Source organism: Tenrec ecaudatus, chromosome 1 (genome assembly GCF_050624435.1).
Source record: "Tenrec ecaudatus isolate mTenEca1 chromosome 1, mTenEca1.hap1, whole genome shotgun sequence".
Lineage (NCBI taxonomy): Eukaryota > Metazoa > Chordata > Mammalia > Afrosoricida > Tenrecidae > Tenrec > Tenrec ecaudatus.
Window position 1 is genome coordinate 46,028,045 of NC_134530.1, and position 17,953 is coordinate 46,045,997.

Sequence of the window (17,953 nt, forward strand, 5' to 3'; positions counted from 1 at the left end):
GACTCATCACAGTAGCAAAATGACGGGGATGAAGTAGCAAGGAAAATAATGTTCTGGTTGGGGGTCCCCACACCATGAGGAACCGCATGAAAGGGCTGCGGCCTGAGGAAGGTGGAGAACCACTGTTTCAGAGGGTGCCGCCTAGAGGAACAGAGTCCGGTGATTGGCTGTGGCGTGGGAATAGGGGCATTATCAAATGGAGGGCGGAGGCCAGCTGGGGAGCAGCCTGAAGGAGGAAGGCCAGCATATCAGGACCGTGGGCATGGGGGTGCTAAATAAAGAAGGCCCGTTCAGATGGTTGGAGTGTGCTGCGACGTGTGGGGCCGACCACTGACCCTTTTCTCCCCCCACAGAAACGCTGATGGACTCTACCACAGCAACGGCCGAGCTGGGCTGGATCGTCCATCCTCCGTCGGGGGTGAGTCTGCGCGCCCACAAACCCCGCTTGGTACCCCGGGACTCCCAAGGCTCAGTTGCAGGGTCTGGGGTGTACCCTCACATTCCAGTAGCCCCTCTTACTCCTCAAGGCCCAGAGCCAGGGCCCCCGCTTGCCCCATCCTCCTGGTCCCCTACCTTTGATGAGGGCCGGTTGCCATGACAACAGATGGCTGCCCTGCCCCTTTAGCCCATGAGGGCCTCAGGGTGATGTGCTACCCCCATTTCAAAGATGGGGAAGGGGAACCGTCATTTCCTGGGCACTCACAGTGTGTCAGGAACCATCCCAGACAACCGTGAGCACCTCACCTCCCGGTCAAGGGAGAGGGATAACCTCGATTTTACAGATGCAGAAGCTGAGGCTGATAGAGGTGCAGACAGCCATCTGACCAGCCCGACCGCTCGCTGATGGTGGGGCTCCAACTTGTATCCAGGGCAGTGACTAAGTCCTCCCAGGACTTGGCTCACATTTTCTGGGTGCAGTTATCTGAACCCACGCCTGAGCAAGATCAGCCCCAGTGTGAGATTCCTCTCTCTTCCCTCCCACTCCCAGCCCTGTGCCTGCACGTGGCTGTCATAGCTGTGGGGCCAGACAGTCCCGAGACTCTGTCCCGTCTCTGCCTCTAATCAGCTGTGCGACTTTGGGCCAGTTCCTGAACCTCTCTGAGCTGCAGCATCCTCATCTGTGTGTGTGTCCTGCATAGGGCAAAGTGTCCAGCACAGTGTGCCTGGCATAGAGTGGACACAACTCCCAGTAACAAGCAGCTATAACTGTCACTACTGTCATCAGCTTTGTCGTCACCGTCAGTGTTAATGTCATTCTCTCCTCATGCCCCCAGCCTCTGGGGAGGGCTCTGAGCTCCTACCGCCCACCCCTCCCCTCCTCCCCGACCTAGCTCCTCCGCTGGGACTCAGCTGCTGCTTCTGGGAGCTCTCCACTCCCCCTGGCCAGCCCACTCCCCCCACCCCAGGCCTATGCTCTCAATAGGCGGGGCCCTGGGGTCAGGTCTCTTTCTGTGACTCTTTCTTGTCACCAATTTTCCATCTGCAAAGGCGCCTGGGCCCACAGCCCCACCCTGCCAGTAATGAGGCCAGGCTGGGCTCCGGGGCCCCCGGACGCAATTATTTGGGGTGTTTAGGCTGCAGGGCCTCCGCATGTTAATTAGAGAGAGGGGAGAAAGGCAGAGTGCTCTAATTAAGTGCTCTAATTAAGTTCTGAAGAAGAGCAGCGGTTGTAACAAGGGGCTGACTTTGTCACATGGTGCCACCAAAAAATATATAAAAAATCAAATGCATTGTAGGAGCCCCAGAGCCACCATTGACAAGGCTGAGCCAGCAGGAGCCAGTCCCGCTGCCCCTTCCCCACCCGAGCTCACTCCCCCTTCAGAGAGACCCCCACCCAAGAAGACAGCCGAGGCCCACCGAGGCCAAAGGACAAAGAGCACCTACTTGGTGATGTGCCCCTCCTGCCACCTGCTCCTCCCCCCACTACCAAACTCCCCACAACCACAGTCACACTGGCTGTTCGGGAGATGGGAGTCCAGAGAGGGGAATGACTTGCCCAGGCCGCATATCAAGTTAGCAAAACTGACGGACCTCGTGCTGGAGGCCACGTGGGCAAGCTTGGCGACAGGGCCAGGCCTGGGTCAGACAGCCTCTCTGGTCTCTACTCGCGCAGTGGGGGTGTGTGTGTGGTATCATCGATAAAGAAATGAGATCCTGTCCCAGCAGTCCAGTTTGACCCCAGCAGTCCAGGTGGACGAGGGAGAAGGGCAGGGCGATGTGCTGTGCCCAGTGAACTCCCCGGCTGGCTCATTGGGAAGCCAGACCATAGCCGAGCATCCTCCAGGATGGAAGAGAGTCCCCAAATGCACGCACCAAGGAGCCTGGGGGAGAGCCCCCAACCAGAGGTTCCAGGGCAGCCTGGAGAGGGACTGCTCCAGCCCACCCCCCCCCCCCCGCCAATGTGAGGGAGCGCAGGGGACCCAGTTCCACCAGGGAGGGTCCGGGAGAAGCTCTGCATCTCCCCAGCCCGCTGGGCCATGGGTCCTCTCCTCACACACCTGAGAACACGCCTGCTCTCAGAGGGAGCTGTAAGCAGACGACAGCCCAGAGCAGATCCACGCTCCGTCTCCCCACCACCCTAGGGGTTGGGTAGACGAGGAAATACCCTCCCCCATCAGACTGGGAGTCCCAGGGAACAGAGACTCCCCTCCCCCATCAGTCTTGGAGTCCCAGAGGACAGAGGCTGGTCTTCCCCATCAGACTGGGAGTCCCCACACGCCAGGACTACAGCTACCCGGGCAGATGGGGAGCTCCCCAAAGGAGAGGTTCTGCCTCTCCCTCCCAGTGTGCTCCCTCAGGGCAGGGCTCCCCCAGTTTCCCTTCAGGGGGATCCCGGGGGATAGGGCGGTGTCTGCTCGCTCCTCTCAGTGAACCCTAAGCAGTAAAGGTCATGTCTCCCATGCCTGCGAAGGTACCAAGAATGGGGTCTGTGCCCTTCCCGCCAGAGCGCTGCACCCCCTCACAGACTGGGGAAATACTTAGGACTAAGCCATGTTCTCCCCGCCCGTCTCCCCAGCCCCCGCCCAACCCCCTTCAGACTGAGTTCTCGCTGACCATAGGCCTCCTGTCTCCACCATCAGACCAGAGAATTCCCCAGGGCAGGGTCTGTGTATGACCCTTCAAACCAGGGGGGGCCAAACTGGCGGCCCGAGGGCCGCATGCAACCCCGAGGTAATTTTTTTTTTGTGGTCCACGATGTTCTGAAATAAAATAAAAACTGAAAAATTTTGTTTAAAAGATGGTAGCACTTAGGGGAGATTGAGGCGATACCATACACACAATTCCCTCGTGACATTTTATTTCAGAGCAGCGTGGGTCACAAAGAATTACCGCGGGGGCCACATGCAGCCCACGGCCACCAGTTTGACACCCCTGCTTTAGACTAAGAGCCCCCTGATGGTAGGTAGCAGTGAGGCCTGTCCCCCATCAGGCTGGAGGACTCCCCAGGGCAGGGTGTGTGTGTGTGTCAGCTGACTGGCGTTTCCCCTGCAGTGGGAGGAGGTGAGCGGCTACGACGAGACCATGAACACCATCCGCACGTACCAGGTGTGCAACGTGTTTGAGTCCAGCCAGAACAACTGGCTGCGGACCAAGTTCATCCGGCGCCGGGGTGCGCACCGGATCCACGTGGAGATGAAGTTCTCCGTGCGCGACTGCAGCAGCATCCCCAGCGTGCCCGGCTCCTGCAAGGAGACCTTCAACCTCTACTATTACGAGGCCGACTACGACTCGGCCACCAAGACCTTCCCCAACTGGATGGAGAACCCGTGGGTGAAGGTGGACACCATCGCGGCCGATGAGAGCTTCTCCCAGGTGGACCTGGGCGGCCGGGTCATGAAGATCAACACCGAGGTGCGGAGCTTCGGGCCCGTGTCCCGCAGCGGCTTCTACCTGGCCTTCCAGGACTACGGCGGCTGCATGTCCCTCATCGCCGTGCGTGTCTTCTACCGCAAGTGCCCCCGCGTCATCCAGAACGGCGCCATCTTCCAGGAGACGCTGTCCGGGGCCGAGAGCACGTCGCTGGTGGCCGCGCGGGGCAGCTGCATCGCCAACGCCGAGGAGGTGGATGTGCCCATCAAGCTCTATTGCAACGGCGACGGCGAGTGGCTGGTGCCCATCGGCCGCTGCCTGTGCAAAGCGGGCTTCGAGGCTGTGGAGAACGGCACTGTCTGCCGAGGTAAGGGGCCTTCGAGGCCGGGCCGGACCCTGTGAGGGTGGGGATCATGCCAGCTGAAGGCGGGCAAAGGTCATGCCCTGGAGCAGCCCAAGGGGCACTTTGTCGTCTGCATTTCTAAAGCAGCCTCTGGTGACCTCCTGGGGGTGGCACTCAGGTAGCTCTTCTGGATCGGAAGGATGGGGCCTATCCAGGTGGCGCGTGGGATGCGTTTAATAGGGGTGCGGGTAAGATGTTGTAATCACTGCATGGTTGTTTAATGATGGCACCTGGTTGGCTGTTGTAGCCCCAGAGTGATCTGAAATGGCATTTTGAAAGGAACGGGGGTTACTGTTGTTTTGGAGTACCTTGTGTTGAATTTCAAGTCTTGGAGACGTCACCTGACTGAGCCGAACTGTTCCCGGGGGCTTTTTAGGATGTGCTGTTTGTGGAGGCGAGAGCCAGGTCTTTCTCCCGCCGAGCTTCTGGGTGGGTTTGAACCCGAAACCTCTCAGTTAGCAGCCAAGTGCTTCCCAATGTATGCCGGGGGCTCATTAAACCTGTGTATGGCGTAGTAAGTAGCATTTATATGCGAATGAGTTCCCACTCACTGAGTATCTGCCACACCAGGCAGTAGATGTCCGGCCAGGCTGCAGTGACAGCACGTTCCAGGCAACGTGTGCACCGGGCTCAGTGTGGGGCTCCTCCAGGATCCATGGGTGGAACAGCTGCTGACATCAGGGCAGAAGGAAGGGGGAGAGAGTGGGAACTGTACCCCAGCTCTTTGTCTAAAGGGGCAGGATGACCCACACATTACCCCTAGGCACATCTCAACAGCAGGCCACGTGGCTGCTTCTGACTCAAAGGGATGTGGAAGCACCATGCCACCGACCGTCACCCTCACTGTGTGCTGAGCCCTTCACGCGTCTTAACCTGCCTCAGCATGGCCATGGCCCCCTTCACAGGGAGAAAGGGAGGGCCGGAGAGTCAAGGAGCAGGCAGGATCTCACCCAGCCATCAGGTCAACTCCGGCTCCTAACGCGACAGGACAGAGCACACCAGCCTGCCAGGGTTTCCAAGGCTTAGCTTTATGGAAGCAGACTGACAGCTCTTTCTCCCATGTGGTAGCTGGTGGGTTTGAACCGCCAACCTGCTCACTAGCAGCTGAACCCTTTAACCACTGTACCACCATGGTCCTTACCACCGTGCCACATGAGTCGGTTTCAGGAAAAAATATCAAGTAAATAAAGGCTATGAAGGTGGTTTGCCAACCTACGAAGTTTGTCAGCGATGCTGCACTATGGTAAGACTCACGGACTGATTTCAAAGTCCAGCCCTAAGGAGTGGCCTTGACCAAAGGTACCCTACCCCCACCCCTTCCTAGGGTTGTTATGAGGATTTAAGAACTTAATGCACAAAAGGCGCTTGGTGTATTTTGATAGACGGCACTCCCTCCCTGCCATCTAGTTGATTCTGACTGAAAGCACCCTATAGGACAGGGTAGAACTGCCCCTGTGAGTGTCTAAGACTAGAACTCTTTGCAGGATCAGAAAGCTTCATCTTTCTCCCAAGGAGCAACTGGCGGTTTTGAACTACTGAACTTGTGGCTAGCAGCCGCGTGCATAACCACTATGCCACCAGGGATCCTTCTAATGTACAGTAAGTGCTTAATAAATGTGAACTAAACGAGATGCTGTACAGAGTCCCTGTGTGGCGCAAGCATTTAAGCCCTGGATGACTCACTGACAGGTCAGCAGTTCAAATATGTCTGAGGTATCTCAGAAGTAAGGCCTGGCAATCTGCTCCCAAAACATTACAGCCTTAAAAACCTTCAGGAGTGTGGTTCTATTCTGTCAGCTTGGCATCACCACGGGTTGCAATTGACTCACTGGTAACCAACAACCACCACCGACGCCAGGGTGTACGGGGTGCCCAGCCTGCAGCTGACCCCCCAGCAGTGTTAGCTGTGCTGCTGATGTTGGCCTAGATGGTGGTGGGAGAGGGGTTTGAAGCCTCCTTGGGCCACTTCCCTTTGCCACCAAACACGACTTGAGGCTGCCTCAAATGCCAGGTTAAAAGCGTGGACCTTATCCCACGACCAGTGGCGCTCCAGTGAAGATCCTTGAGGCAAGCAGTGGTTAAGTGACCCCATCCATGTGAAGTGCTGCCTCGCTCCTCTCGGCAGCCCTCTGAGTCCAGCCTATAGGACAGAAAGAAGGTCCTTGGAGGGATGGATGGGGGGATTCCAGAAAGGGAAGGCACCGGCCGTTAAATGGAAGCTGGTGCAGCAATCGGGGGTGGGGGGCGGGTAATGGCACACCCTGGGAAGAGGAGGGGTGTCACCATGGGGTGCTTTGCCAAAGAAGCAGAGGGGCTACGATGCCGAATCAAAAGGAGGGGAGAGGGGGGCGGGGGAGTGGAAGGTAACAGGGCGTTCCAGGTTGCAGGGAGGCAGTGGCTCTGGAAAAGAGATGAGGAAGCTGGGGGTGGAAAGGCTGGTTTCCTGGGGAAGACAGCAGATTGGGTTTCCTCGACTGGAGTGTGAAAACGCAGAGCCCTGGAAGCCGAAGTAGTGAGAAGAGGGGGGCGGAGACAGAACAAGCGAGCAGGATCTCAGTCACTCATTGTTCATTGTTCATTGTTTATTCATTCATCAAACTCATTCATCAAATACATCAAGTTCATTCACCAAATCCATTCATCAAACCTGTGTTCAGTGCTGTGCATGGAGACCTGCAGAGGACTGTCACACCGGGGCCCTGCCCGCTAGGAGCTCACAGTCCAGGGGGCAGACAGATGTGAATGGGCAAGGTGGACAAGGAACTGTACACTGCAGCTTGGACTGCAGTGGGCACGGGAGTGGAGGAACCTGGAGAGGCGTGTGGTGGCCACCCTAGAGGGATGGATATGTGTGGCCTGGGAGGGGCTTTCTGGAGAGTGGGTGCACATGAACAAAAGCCTGCAGGTAGGAATCAGTTTGGCCCATTTAGGGGACTGTCAACTAGATGGGATGGTAAGCAGTTGGGCGTGGCCGTGACTTCAGCCCAAGGGTGGAGCTGTCGGAGGTACTGTCTTCCAGAAATAGAGATGCTTTTGTTATCTATTGCGGCTTAATAAACAACCCCCAAATTCAGCAGCTTAGAGCAACTAGCATTTATGACATGCATGTTTCTGAGGGTCGGGAGCAGAGTGCCGGTGGCTTGAGGCTGCAGTTTCATCTGAAGGCTCAGCTGGGGAGGGGTCTGCTTCCAAGTGAACGAGACAGAAGTCACTGCCTGTATCACCTGATCTCAGAAGGGACCTCATGCTGTCATATTCTGTCTGTTACAAGGAAGTGGTCAAATCAGGCCCCACGCCAGAGCAGGGACCCCGGGACCATCTTTGAGGTTGTCAGTGACAAGAGGCATTCGGAGTCAGAGGTTATCCTTGCAAGTGGGGAGGGTGGGTGGGGACAGCCTGGCCAGCTGCAGGGTGTGCGCCGAGCGGTGATTAGGGAGCTCAGCGGGACACCAGCTGCTGCTCTGGCCTGAGCTGCAGCCACCCAGATGTGGGACAGCTCAGCTCCCAGGACGTGGCGCATTGGAGTGGTTTGCCACGTTCACAGGGGCCCTCAAACTCCGCCATGCCTCAGCCTCCTCTGGGAAGTGTGTTCTCCCGCAGACCCCTGGGCCTGACTCTAGCCTCTCCCCTACGCCTGCTTCTATGGCTCTGAGGTGGGCCCAGGGATCTGCTAGTTTAAACTGGCAACCTGAGTAATTCGGTAAAAGGTCATTAGTTCAGAGATGGGATGTAATAACATGTCTCTTGCTAGATGGAGCTGGGACACAAAGCCAAAGAGTGACCACAAGCCTGGCGCCTACAACACCCCAGAGAACCCCCCACCTTAAGGAGAGGTTGTGAACAGATTGTCCCAGAGGGTGTGGTGTAAAAAGACACATTTCATATTGAAGCATCATTTGATAGGGGGAAATAATCCGTTGCTTTGTTGACACACCTGAGAGAAAATGGCACGCAGGGGCTTGTTGGCAGGTGGGGAGCAGGCAAGCCCTCCTGGGGAGTTCCAGGTACAGTGATTGGTTTACCAAGCGACAGTGCACATCCTTCTGCTACCCACCTGTACCCGACACGGAGTGGGGAAGGGGTGGGGCGCCTGGAGAAGCCAGTGGTTCGACAAGTGTGTGTTAGTGTTTGCTGTGCACCATTTTAACCATTTATCAAGTATTCATGGAACGCCCTCTAGGAACCAGGCACATACCAGGATGTGGGCCCACAGAGATGAATGAGGTCAGCCTACTCACTGTCCTCCCAGAGGTTTCAGTGGGGTGGGGGAGGGTGGGACTGGAGAGGGGGCAAACGAATGAACAAATAGGTAAAGGTCACTACAGACTGTGATGAGCGGACGGAAACAGGAGGACCCAAGCCTAGAGCTCAAGAGTAGACCTCCTTTAGCCAGATGGTCAGGGAAGGTTGGTTGTGTTTAAGTTAATGGGCTGCCCTGGGCAGGTGACAGGAAAGTCCCTGAGAAACCCCAAGACCAAGGATTTGGCCTTAAGTGCCTTCTGGACAGACAAGAAGAGATTCGTGCATGGGGAACAAGGCAGAATACACAGAGGCCCGCCCCATATCTTTTCAGACCACGAAGCTGGGAGGGCTTCATGGAGGAGGTGGCATTTGAACTCAGCCTTGAAGAGTGAGGGGGAAAGGGAATGAGAGGTTTGGGTGAACTACTAGAATAAAGCCGCTATTGGGACACGTTTGGTGTGTGGCAAGGGCTCTACTAGGTATGGGGGTTGGGGCATGGCCTTGCCGTAGACACTTATCATTCACTGTTTACTGGATAAGGAGCCCTGGTGGCAGAGTGGTTATGTATAGGGCTGCTAAGTTCAAGGTCAGCAGTTCGAAAGCTCCTGTCGCTCTGTGGGGAAGAGATGGGGCTTTCTACAGTTGAGTGACGGTCAGGAACTCATGGGAGCAGTTCTACCTTCCTCTGTGTGGTCATTATGAGTCAGGATTGACTTGAAGGCTGTGAATCAGTTAGGGGCTCAGGCCCAAGCTGGCCTGACAGCTCCTGAGACTCCTTCCCCTGCCCCGCCCCCCAGCATCCTCAGGATCGTGGTTCCGGTGGGCTTCCCTGCTGTGGGCCATCAAAGTGCCCCAGAATCCCTGCTCCGCTACTCTCAGCCAGAGCCCTGAATGTGAGTCCCTGCCCCGGTTTTCCATTTCTCTCCTTCTCTGCCTTGGACGTGGGGAAGCCCCCAGCCTTGCCAAAGTGAGGACCCCAGCCCCGCTCTCTCAGTAAGTGACCTTAGCAACAATGGAACTGGAGGCCTGTCCGCAGCGCGCATGACCGCACCCACGCTCTGGCTGCTGTGGGGACCTTCAGTGTTTGGTTTGGACGGGCCGAGGGGCTGCGAGCCAGCAAGGGGGGGCGGTGCACACTCCGCCCCCCCAATCCCAGCTGCCGGGCTTCTCCACCCAGCCTCTCCCTCTTCTTCAGCCCAGCCATCTTCCCCCACCCTCAGTCCGCTCGGAGGCCCCGTTCTAAAACCCCAGCTCTGCTGCTCACTGGCTGTGTGGCCTTGGGCAAGGAGCTGACCCTCTCTGCGTCTTTGTTTTCTTATCTGCCAAACGGTAACAGAAGGGCTCGTGAGAACATTCCTAACACTGTGTTCTCCGAGTAACGAAGCACTCATTCTTATCAACCGGCACTGTTTTTGCCAGTTTGGTTTGGTTTGGTTTTGCTTGCTTGATGAGTGTTGGTTTTGTTGTTGATGTTGTTTGAGAAAAATAACGTTTTCTTATCGCCACAAACAATGCGTGTTATTTGCAGACATGTTAGGAATTACTGATAAGCAAAAGGGAGAGGATGAAAATGAGCCATGATCCCATCCCCACGCAGAGATGACAGAAGTTGTGGAAGTGGATCCTTCTGAGTGTTTACCAGGTTGATACATACTGATTTTCCTTTAAGGAAGAAAAAGTGGGCTCGTGCTAAAAGTCCATGAGGACTTTTGAGAGACTAGTATTTCGTGACTCTCCACATGACGTTAGAGCTATACCCAGGTGGGTTTGGGGGACTCTTGGTGTTCCCATAATACCGACGCCCCACCAGGACTCACTAACCCTTTCTCGATCGAAGACGGTGCCCCATTTCTTCACTCTGCACCAACTGCTAGAGTGAACTTCATTGTTCTTCTGGCCCTTTGCTCTGCTGCTGCTGGTATTTGTGTAGGATATATTTCCAGGCGTGGAATCACGGGGTCAAAGGGCATATGCTTTTTTTAAGAGCTCTTGACAGGCATTGCCAAATTGCCCTCCAGAAAGGCTGGGCCGAGTTACTCCCCTGCCAGCAGCCTCAGAGACTGCCGGTTTCGCTGCATGCTCACCAGCATGGGCGAGTATGCCTGTGGCTTTACTTTCTATTTTACTCCCAGAATCCTGTGCTTCCTTAGACAAGGGAATGAAAGAGCCAGAGGCTAGGGGGTCCCCTCTGGACCGGGAGAAATGGATCATGGGCCACCCTCGGGGTGGCCTCCTTCCCCACCCTATTTTCAGCTCCAGCCCTTTCCACAGAGGCTGAGCCAGATGTGTGGGGGATAACTGGAGGGGCGGGGGGTAGGAGACGTGGTCATCAGCCTAGGGGTGAGGCTGAGGGAAGTGCCAGCTGGCAGAGCCAGTGCTGGCTGGGGAGAGGGTGTAAGGTTCGGAATGTGGAGTGGGAGGGGAGGCCCAGACCCCCACCCAGAAACTATGGTCCTTCCCTTCAAGGGCAGGGTGGAGACACCAACTGGGGAGACCAAGGCTGAGACTGCCCAAGAAGTGGGTCACAGGGGGCTCTGGCTGCTGCATTCAAACTACGGAGGTCCCTACTTGTATAAAGCTAAGCTCCTTCCCTTGGGCCCTCCCCAAGCTCCTTCCCTTGGGCCCTCCCCGTATGTTCTCAAAGCATCTGTCTGATTTCAAACTTGTCTGTCCATCCATCGATCTATCCGACATTCACTCAACACCAATTTCCAATTACGTGGGCTTTTTGTTTCTCTCTCATACATTCCTGGAGACCTGCCGGCACCAGCCCTGAACTAATGATGCCCAGTTCTTGCCTCCCCGTGAGCTTCCAGTCTGCGCTGGGCCATGGCTTCGGCCCTGGGGCCCTCAGGACAGCTGGGGAGGCTTCCTGGAGGCAGAGCCCTTTTCTCAGCACTGTAGGACACGGGAGGAATGGAGAGCAAGAAGGGGGACCTAGCCCCCCCAAAAGATGATCAGAATTGATACTGTTACTGTTTACAGATACAGTTTATTGGCCATCGTGTCCCCATCCCTCGGCTCCTGTGAAGAGCAATCAGCGGGGAAGAGTCTCAATTCCTCACCTGGGAAATGAGGACCTTGGCCCTGACCAGCTTACCTCCCTGGTTACTGAGGAGACCCTGAGATGCTGGGCGTGAGGGACTGAACAGGTGGGCTCCAGCCCTGCAGGACCTTGAGGGTGGAGAGCGAGCTCACCCTATTGGGATAACTGCAAGGGCCTTCATATCAAGAGATAGGGGCCAGGATGGAGCCAGGTGCTAGGGCAAAGGCCTGGTGATGGAGACATTCCATGGGTCTCGGCTCCTGATGCTGAAGGGTATAAGCTTTCAGAGAAGAAGCCAGCTAGCTCGTGGCTAGAGGAAACAGCCACCCTTCCTCCACCATCCGGCATTTATGGAATGCTCACCCCATGCTAGAGTCCCAACACTCTCCACTGCCACCACAAGGTTGGTGGTATGAGTCTGCCCAGGGTGCTGCAGGAGAAAGGCCTGGTGAGCTCCATAAGAAGCAAAAATCATTGCTCATAATCCTTGGGTCACACAGGCTGGGGTGCTTTTTCTCTGTGGAGTTAGCTGACTCCTCATTGATATGGCTGCTTGTTTTGAGACAAGCATTTAAGACCCCAGATGCTGTTTTTTCCTGATAACAGGGCACCATCTGACTTGTTCACCACATTTTACCATGGCATTCATATCACCAGTGATTTCCTCATGGGGGGAGTACCAGGCAGGGCCATGTCAGAAAAACGAAATTGTTCTTGAATTAGGACTACAATCCATTCATATAACTATTATTTCTACATGTCCCTGGTTCCGTTTTAGAAACATCTGTATCATTTTATTGTACTACACCATAGATCATCCCTGTGGGATGTAAGGTAATTCTATTGATAGTAACATTATTTTAGTCAATGGGAAAGCACTGTTGAGCAACTGATTTTCTACATGTGCAGTATATCTTATTGGACTCCAATAAGTGAATCGTTAATTGTAAATCTTCATAACTTGGGTGATTGGACACTGTATACAAGCCACATGGGTCGGAGATAAGGCAACAGTTTCAGTAACACTCATTTTTCAAAGGCAGAACCATGCCTGCTAGACCAACACATGTCACAAAATGGCAGAGAGATCATGAAAACAGCAAATGCATGTTGGTCTCAGGTTGTCATTCTTTGGGCGCCCTCAAGGCAATAGGTCTGAACCCACCCAAAGTCTAATGACCACCTTGGGATAGTGTTCATCTGCTTTGCCCACTCCAGCCTAGAGTTCAAGGGAGTATTTCAGTCCCTTAGTTCTATACCGCTAAGCCCAGTTCGCCCAATGGGGTTTCCAACTCTGTGTGATCCAAGGGTTGTAAACAATAAGATCTAAACCCAGAGGAGGGAATGGTTCCAGTGCCTAAACTCTAAGCACTATGGATGCATAGAATGCTATGGATAATAGAGGAAGCCCAAAATCCATTTGCAAGATCCCTACATGGGTGAGTCACAGGTTGAGCCCCACTGTCCAGAGGCTACGAATGCGAACAGTCCACTGTGAAGTGTTCCTTACCAGCCGTACGTGGACCGACAAACAACACATTATGAGATCTCCTTTTGGACCCACTTTCCATTTAACCTAAAACTTTAGTATCTTCTGATTTTTCCTAGATGAATGGCGCTCTTTCTCCATGCTCCTTGTTGTTGGGTCTTTTTCATCGATGTCTTGTGTGTTCTTCTGTCTAGGGAAACCAGGATTTGATAATTACCTGGGGGCAAGGAAAGGGCAGGTGGGGGGAAATGGGGAGCCAACACCAATGGGCACAAGGAAGAAGAGAATGTTCCCAAGTTGATGGTGGTGATGACTGCACAATCCTTCTTAAGATGACCGAACTATTGATTTGTCTGTTGTGTTCATTCTAGCTCAATAAAACTAATGAGAAAGAAAATCAACCAACAAACCGCACTGACAACCCAAGGGAGCACAGTTGTGCTGGGACACACGGGCTGCCCCGAGTCGGCAGGGACCTCGTACTGCCCCCCCCCCCCCCCCGCTTGTTGAATCCCCTCAATGAGCCTTCCAGGCAGGGGACATCAGCTTCATTTCCAAGATGAGGGGCCCAGGGGCACTTAGTGACATCATACATCGGTGGCAGAGCCAGGACTTGAGGCAAGTCTGCATGTTTGTAACTCCCACTTCTGATTTCTTCTACTTCTTTTGGGGGGAACATTTTATTGTGGTTTGGATGAACGTTTCTAGAGTGCAGTTTTCCATGCAACCGTTTATACGCATGTTGTCTCGTGACATTAGTTGCAATCGCCTCTACGTACGGCACCCTACCACTTCCTCCCTCTGGTCAGCATTTCCATTCGTCCATCTTCCCTGCCCCTTCCTGCCTCCTGGACTCTGTCTGGGGGTCACATGCTGCCCATTGGGTCTGCTGGCTGATTTTTCTGAGGATTATGTTCTTCACGGGGTTCTTGTTCACTCTGTAGGCCTGTCTGTTGTTTGGCTGAAAGGTGATCCCGAGGGGGATGGGGTCAGCTCCAAGTTTGAAGACCGTCCATCTGAGGGTCACCCCAGAGGTTCTTCCCGTCTCTGTCCGACACGGCTTCTGCTTCCTGGGGGTGCCGGCAAAGGCCTCCTAGGGGCTCACACTTGTGAAAAGCCTTCTGAGAACACACAATGATAGGGTCGCCGTCACCCCACTGTGCAAGATATGGTCATCTCCGCTTCATAGAAGAAGGGACTGTGTTAGTCTGGGCAGACTAGAGAAACAAATCCATGACACACATATGTGTATAAGCAAGAGAGTCATATACAAGAGCAACTGAACATTGAGAAAACATCCCAGTCCAGATCAAGTGCATAAGTCCGATATTAGCCCATATATCCGATACCAATTTCTAAAGTTCTCTTCAGACTCACGAAACACATGCAATGAAGCTGAATGTAGAAGACCACAGGCCAGTGGGTAGAAAGTCTTTGGATCCAGCGGCATTGGAAATATCTCAGTGCTGGCAGGGGTCTCGCATGGCTTCTCCAGCACCCAGGGCTGCATCAGGGTGGGTCCATCTGTCTTGTCAGCTTCATGTCTCCCAGGGTGTGAGCAGAGAGTCTCCCATCTCCAAGGAGGAAAATGCCAGAATTCCCAGAATCCTTAGGGGAAGGCTATACCCACACAGAAGCCTCATTGGCTATGACCTGAGTTACACGCTAGACTCCACCTCTACACGCTTAATCCTTAAATTGACAATTTATAACTACCACAGGGCCTGAAGCTGAGAGGTCATCCACTTGTCCAAGGAGACTCAGTTGGAAAGGTGTGGGTACCGAACCCCTGTGCTTTCCTGCCAGTGAGTAGGGCTCATCCCAACCCTGACAACACCAGGCTGCCACCAGTGGGGTGGCAGGCTGCCTCCAGAGCACATAAACAGCTGGGGACTCCCCCACCCCCTCCAGCCGCTGCCTTTTCATCTGGCGGGGCCTCGGGATCTGGCGAGAGAGGCCCGTTTATTGAGGAAGTTTATGCATTTAACAGTTTAAGCCTTTCTAAGCCTGTGGTACAACAGGATTTGGGAGCCGTTAACAATTCTGTGTGGTTAAGAGATTTTCATTGCTCTGCGGCAGCTGGCTCCGGCCCCACAGGCTCCGCTCTGGCCTGGACCCCACCCTGCTGGGATTCCCCTCTCCGGGGGCCTTTGTCTTCAGCCCCCATCTGCAGCTTCTCCTTGTCCCCTGGCCCCCCAGCCTCCAGGTAGGAGCCTTAGACAAGAAACTGGGGCTCAGAAAAGGGAAAGGGCTTACTGCCCAAACCACACAGCAAGTAAAAGGTTGAATAGAGGCCAGGTTCCCAAGCCAGAGCCTTTCCCTGCACCCTGACGGCCTCCCTTGGGAGGGGGAGGCATTATGGTATCGATTCATCAGTGGTAGGGCTTGGCTTATAAGCTCCCCCTGAAACCTTCATCTGTGGGATCCCATTCCTATCGGGTTTGGGGGGGTTGAGAAGGCAAAGGACTTGCCCAAGGTCACCCACTTGGTCAGATACTGAGCTGAAGTCAGGGCCTCCTGAAACCCTAATCAGAATTCTTCACACTATACCAAGCTACCCCTTCTTCCCCTCCCTTAGCTGGAGGGGAAAATGCCATTTGTAATGGTAATGTCTTGCATATGTACAGTATTTATTTACTGCCTCGTTCCAGAAAAGATTAGAGACTGCCTTTGTGCAGCATTTGGTTTTGCCCTCTGAAATACTTTGATCTGAATGGCACCCACATGAGAGGAGCAAGCAGGGGGTATCAGCACCCTTGGAGTTCAAGGAAACTGGGAGCCAGGAGGGGACATCCTAAGGGTGGACAGGGCATCCCCAGGGTCACACAGCAATGCCAGGATTAGACTGGCTTCGGGAGCAAAGCCAGGACTAGACCCCAGTGCTGCAGCTTCCTGGGCCTGGGTCCTCCAGAGGCCCCTCACTACTCAGTCAGACCACTCGTCCACACTACCTGAACCTCTGTGGGGATGGGACCCAGAGTGCCACTGAAACTCCAGAGATCTGTCTCCATTCTCAGTGGGCAGAGGAGAATTCCTCAAGACCCAGAGGAAAGGGTGGGTGGGCTTGGCAGGGTGTGAACAAGCCCATGACAACCACAGAGATTTACCAGCCCATGGGCCAGGAGTCAGGGGCCACCCGGAGGTGCAGGCCGGCTCCAGCACCCCAGCCCTTGCCGGTCTTCCCAGTCTTTCCCATGAAGCCTCATGAGGGGTGTTTTGCTGGGTGTTAATCACAGGGATTTGCTTTCTGAGCAGGTCGCCTATCTGCCCAACAAGCCAAAGGAGAGGGCCACTAACCACAGTCACTCATGAGTCACTTCCACCTGACCGCCATCCCCATGCTCCGTCCTCTCTCCCCGCTTCCCGTTCACATGAAAGGACAGAGGAGACCAGTAGCCAGGATGGTCATGAAACCTGAGCCAGGCTCAGCATTCAACTCAAAGTTCCACTCCCGGCTTCCTGGATGCAAAAGAGCAGAAATCGGATCCCAGGTGGAAAGGACAGAGTGCTTCTGCACGTAAACCAGGATGCAGGCCCAAGGCCCCCGCAGGATGGGCGATACTTTACTGGAGCTCCGGGAGTGGGACCCTGGTACTAGTCCCATGTCACCCCGGAGAAGTGGAGGCTCAGAGAGGTTAAAGAAACAGCCCAAGGTCACAGCGATGATGGAGCCAGCAGTGAAATCCCAATTCTGTGCTTGTGCTGCTGGGAGAGTTGTAACATTTTAGTAACATTTAGTAACAGTTTCCCCCCCCCCACAATCATGATCTCATTTGATATTTAACAGCTGTAGGAAGTAGGCCAGCCGGATCCCCATCCCTCCAGTGAAGAAGTCCCGCCTCAGTGCCGTAAGGTGGGCTGCTTGAGGCTCTCTGCGTGGAGAGGCCAAAGCTGGGACTAGAACTGAGTTGGGTTGATTCTGAAGCCCAGGCAGTGACCCTCATGGCCTCCCTTGCTGGCGATGCTTGGCCCTTGACCTCTCTCAAACCCACACACCCCTTCAGCACCTGCCCCCATCAACCCACCAAGACTCCTCAAATCAAGGGCACCTGCGACCTCCGTGTCTCCAAGCCAGTGGTCAGACCCCGGGACTCGACCCCCTGAACCTGCAGCAGTAATTGGCACATGACCACTCCTCTTCTGGGACACCCCACCCCCCTCTGCCCCCAGTGCTCCTCCACCTCCCAGGCTGTCCCATGGCTGGTTCCTGCTGCTCCTTGCCCACACCTCTCCACTATGGGGCCCAGCCAGCCTCTGGCATCCTCCTCATTCTGTTCTCGATGGCTCATCTCATCCAGGCCCCTAGCTTTAAATGACTTTTCTCGGCTTGGCTTCAGCCGGGCTTCTTCTCTGAAGTCTTGCTCACATGGCCCTCTGTGTCTACTGGACGTCCAATGTCAGAGTAAGCCAGCCTCTAACAATATCATGGCGCAATTGTACAGCGCTGATATATAAAGATCATAGTAAAGTCGTAGAGACTAGGAAAGGTTGGAGAGTAGGTAAGATAAAGGAGGCAGACACATTTCCATGGTAGCATGCTCACCTTCTGGACGGCCGTGATCTCAGCAGCACGAGGAGGAGAGAGTTCTTTATTTCTGGCCAAGGCCTATATATACTTAGGGGCATGCAATCCCCCTGATTACAGGTAACCACATACGTCACAGGAAGGGGCTGTACAATAGGGATACGCATCACAGGAAGGGGATGAGCTTGGGGTATACAGGTCATAGGAAGGGGAGGGATTAGGGGTACACATGTGACAAGATGGGCTGACCCTAGATTCAAGATGGCAGCCTAACTTGGCCCCCCTTGCGTGGGCTGGACCTTGCCTCTGGGCTCTCCTTCAAGGAAACAATCCACTATCCTTATCAGAAGGAAGTGAGCCCCACCTATGGGGGGGACAAACAATAGTCTGATTGCTCCAGATGGCTGACGCCTTCGGGGAGATCACTTCTAAGCAGCT

The 17,953-nt window shown here is 54.6% G+C and overlaps 1 protein-coding gene across 2 annotated transcripts in view; it reads left to right on the forward strand.

Annotated features, from left to right (window-relative positions):
• The first annotated feature begins 357 nt into the window (after positions 1 to 357).
• The window catches only part of EPHB2 (EPH receptor B2), a 141,469-nt gene continuing 123,873 nt past the window's right edge, over positions 358 to 17,953 (forward strand). For both annotated transcript variants that reach the window (XM_075552083.1, XM_075552091.1), the window contains exons 1-2: positions 358 to 418; positions 3,493 to 4,177. In XM_075552083.1, the coding sequence (XP_075408198.1) occupies positions 362 to 418; positions 3,493 to 4,177 (742 nt within the window). In that variant the 5' untranslated portion in view covers positions 358 to 361. The remainder of the gene's footprint in view (positions 419 to 3,492; positions 4,178 to 17,953) is intronic.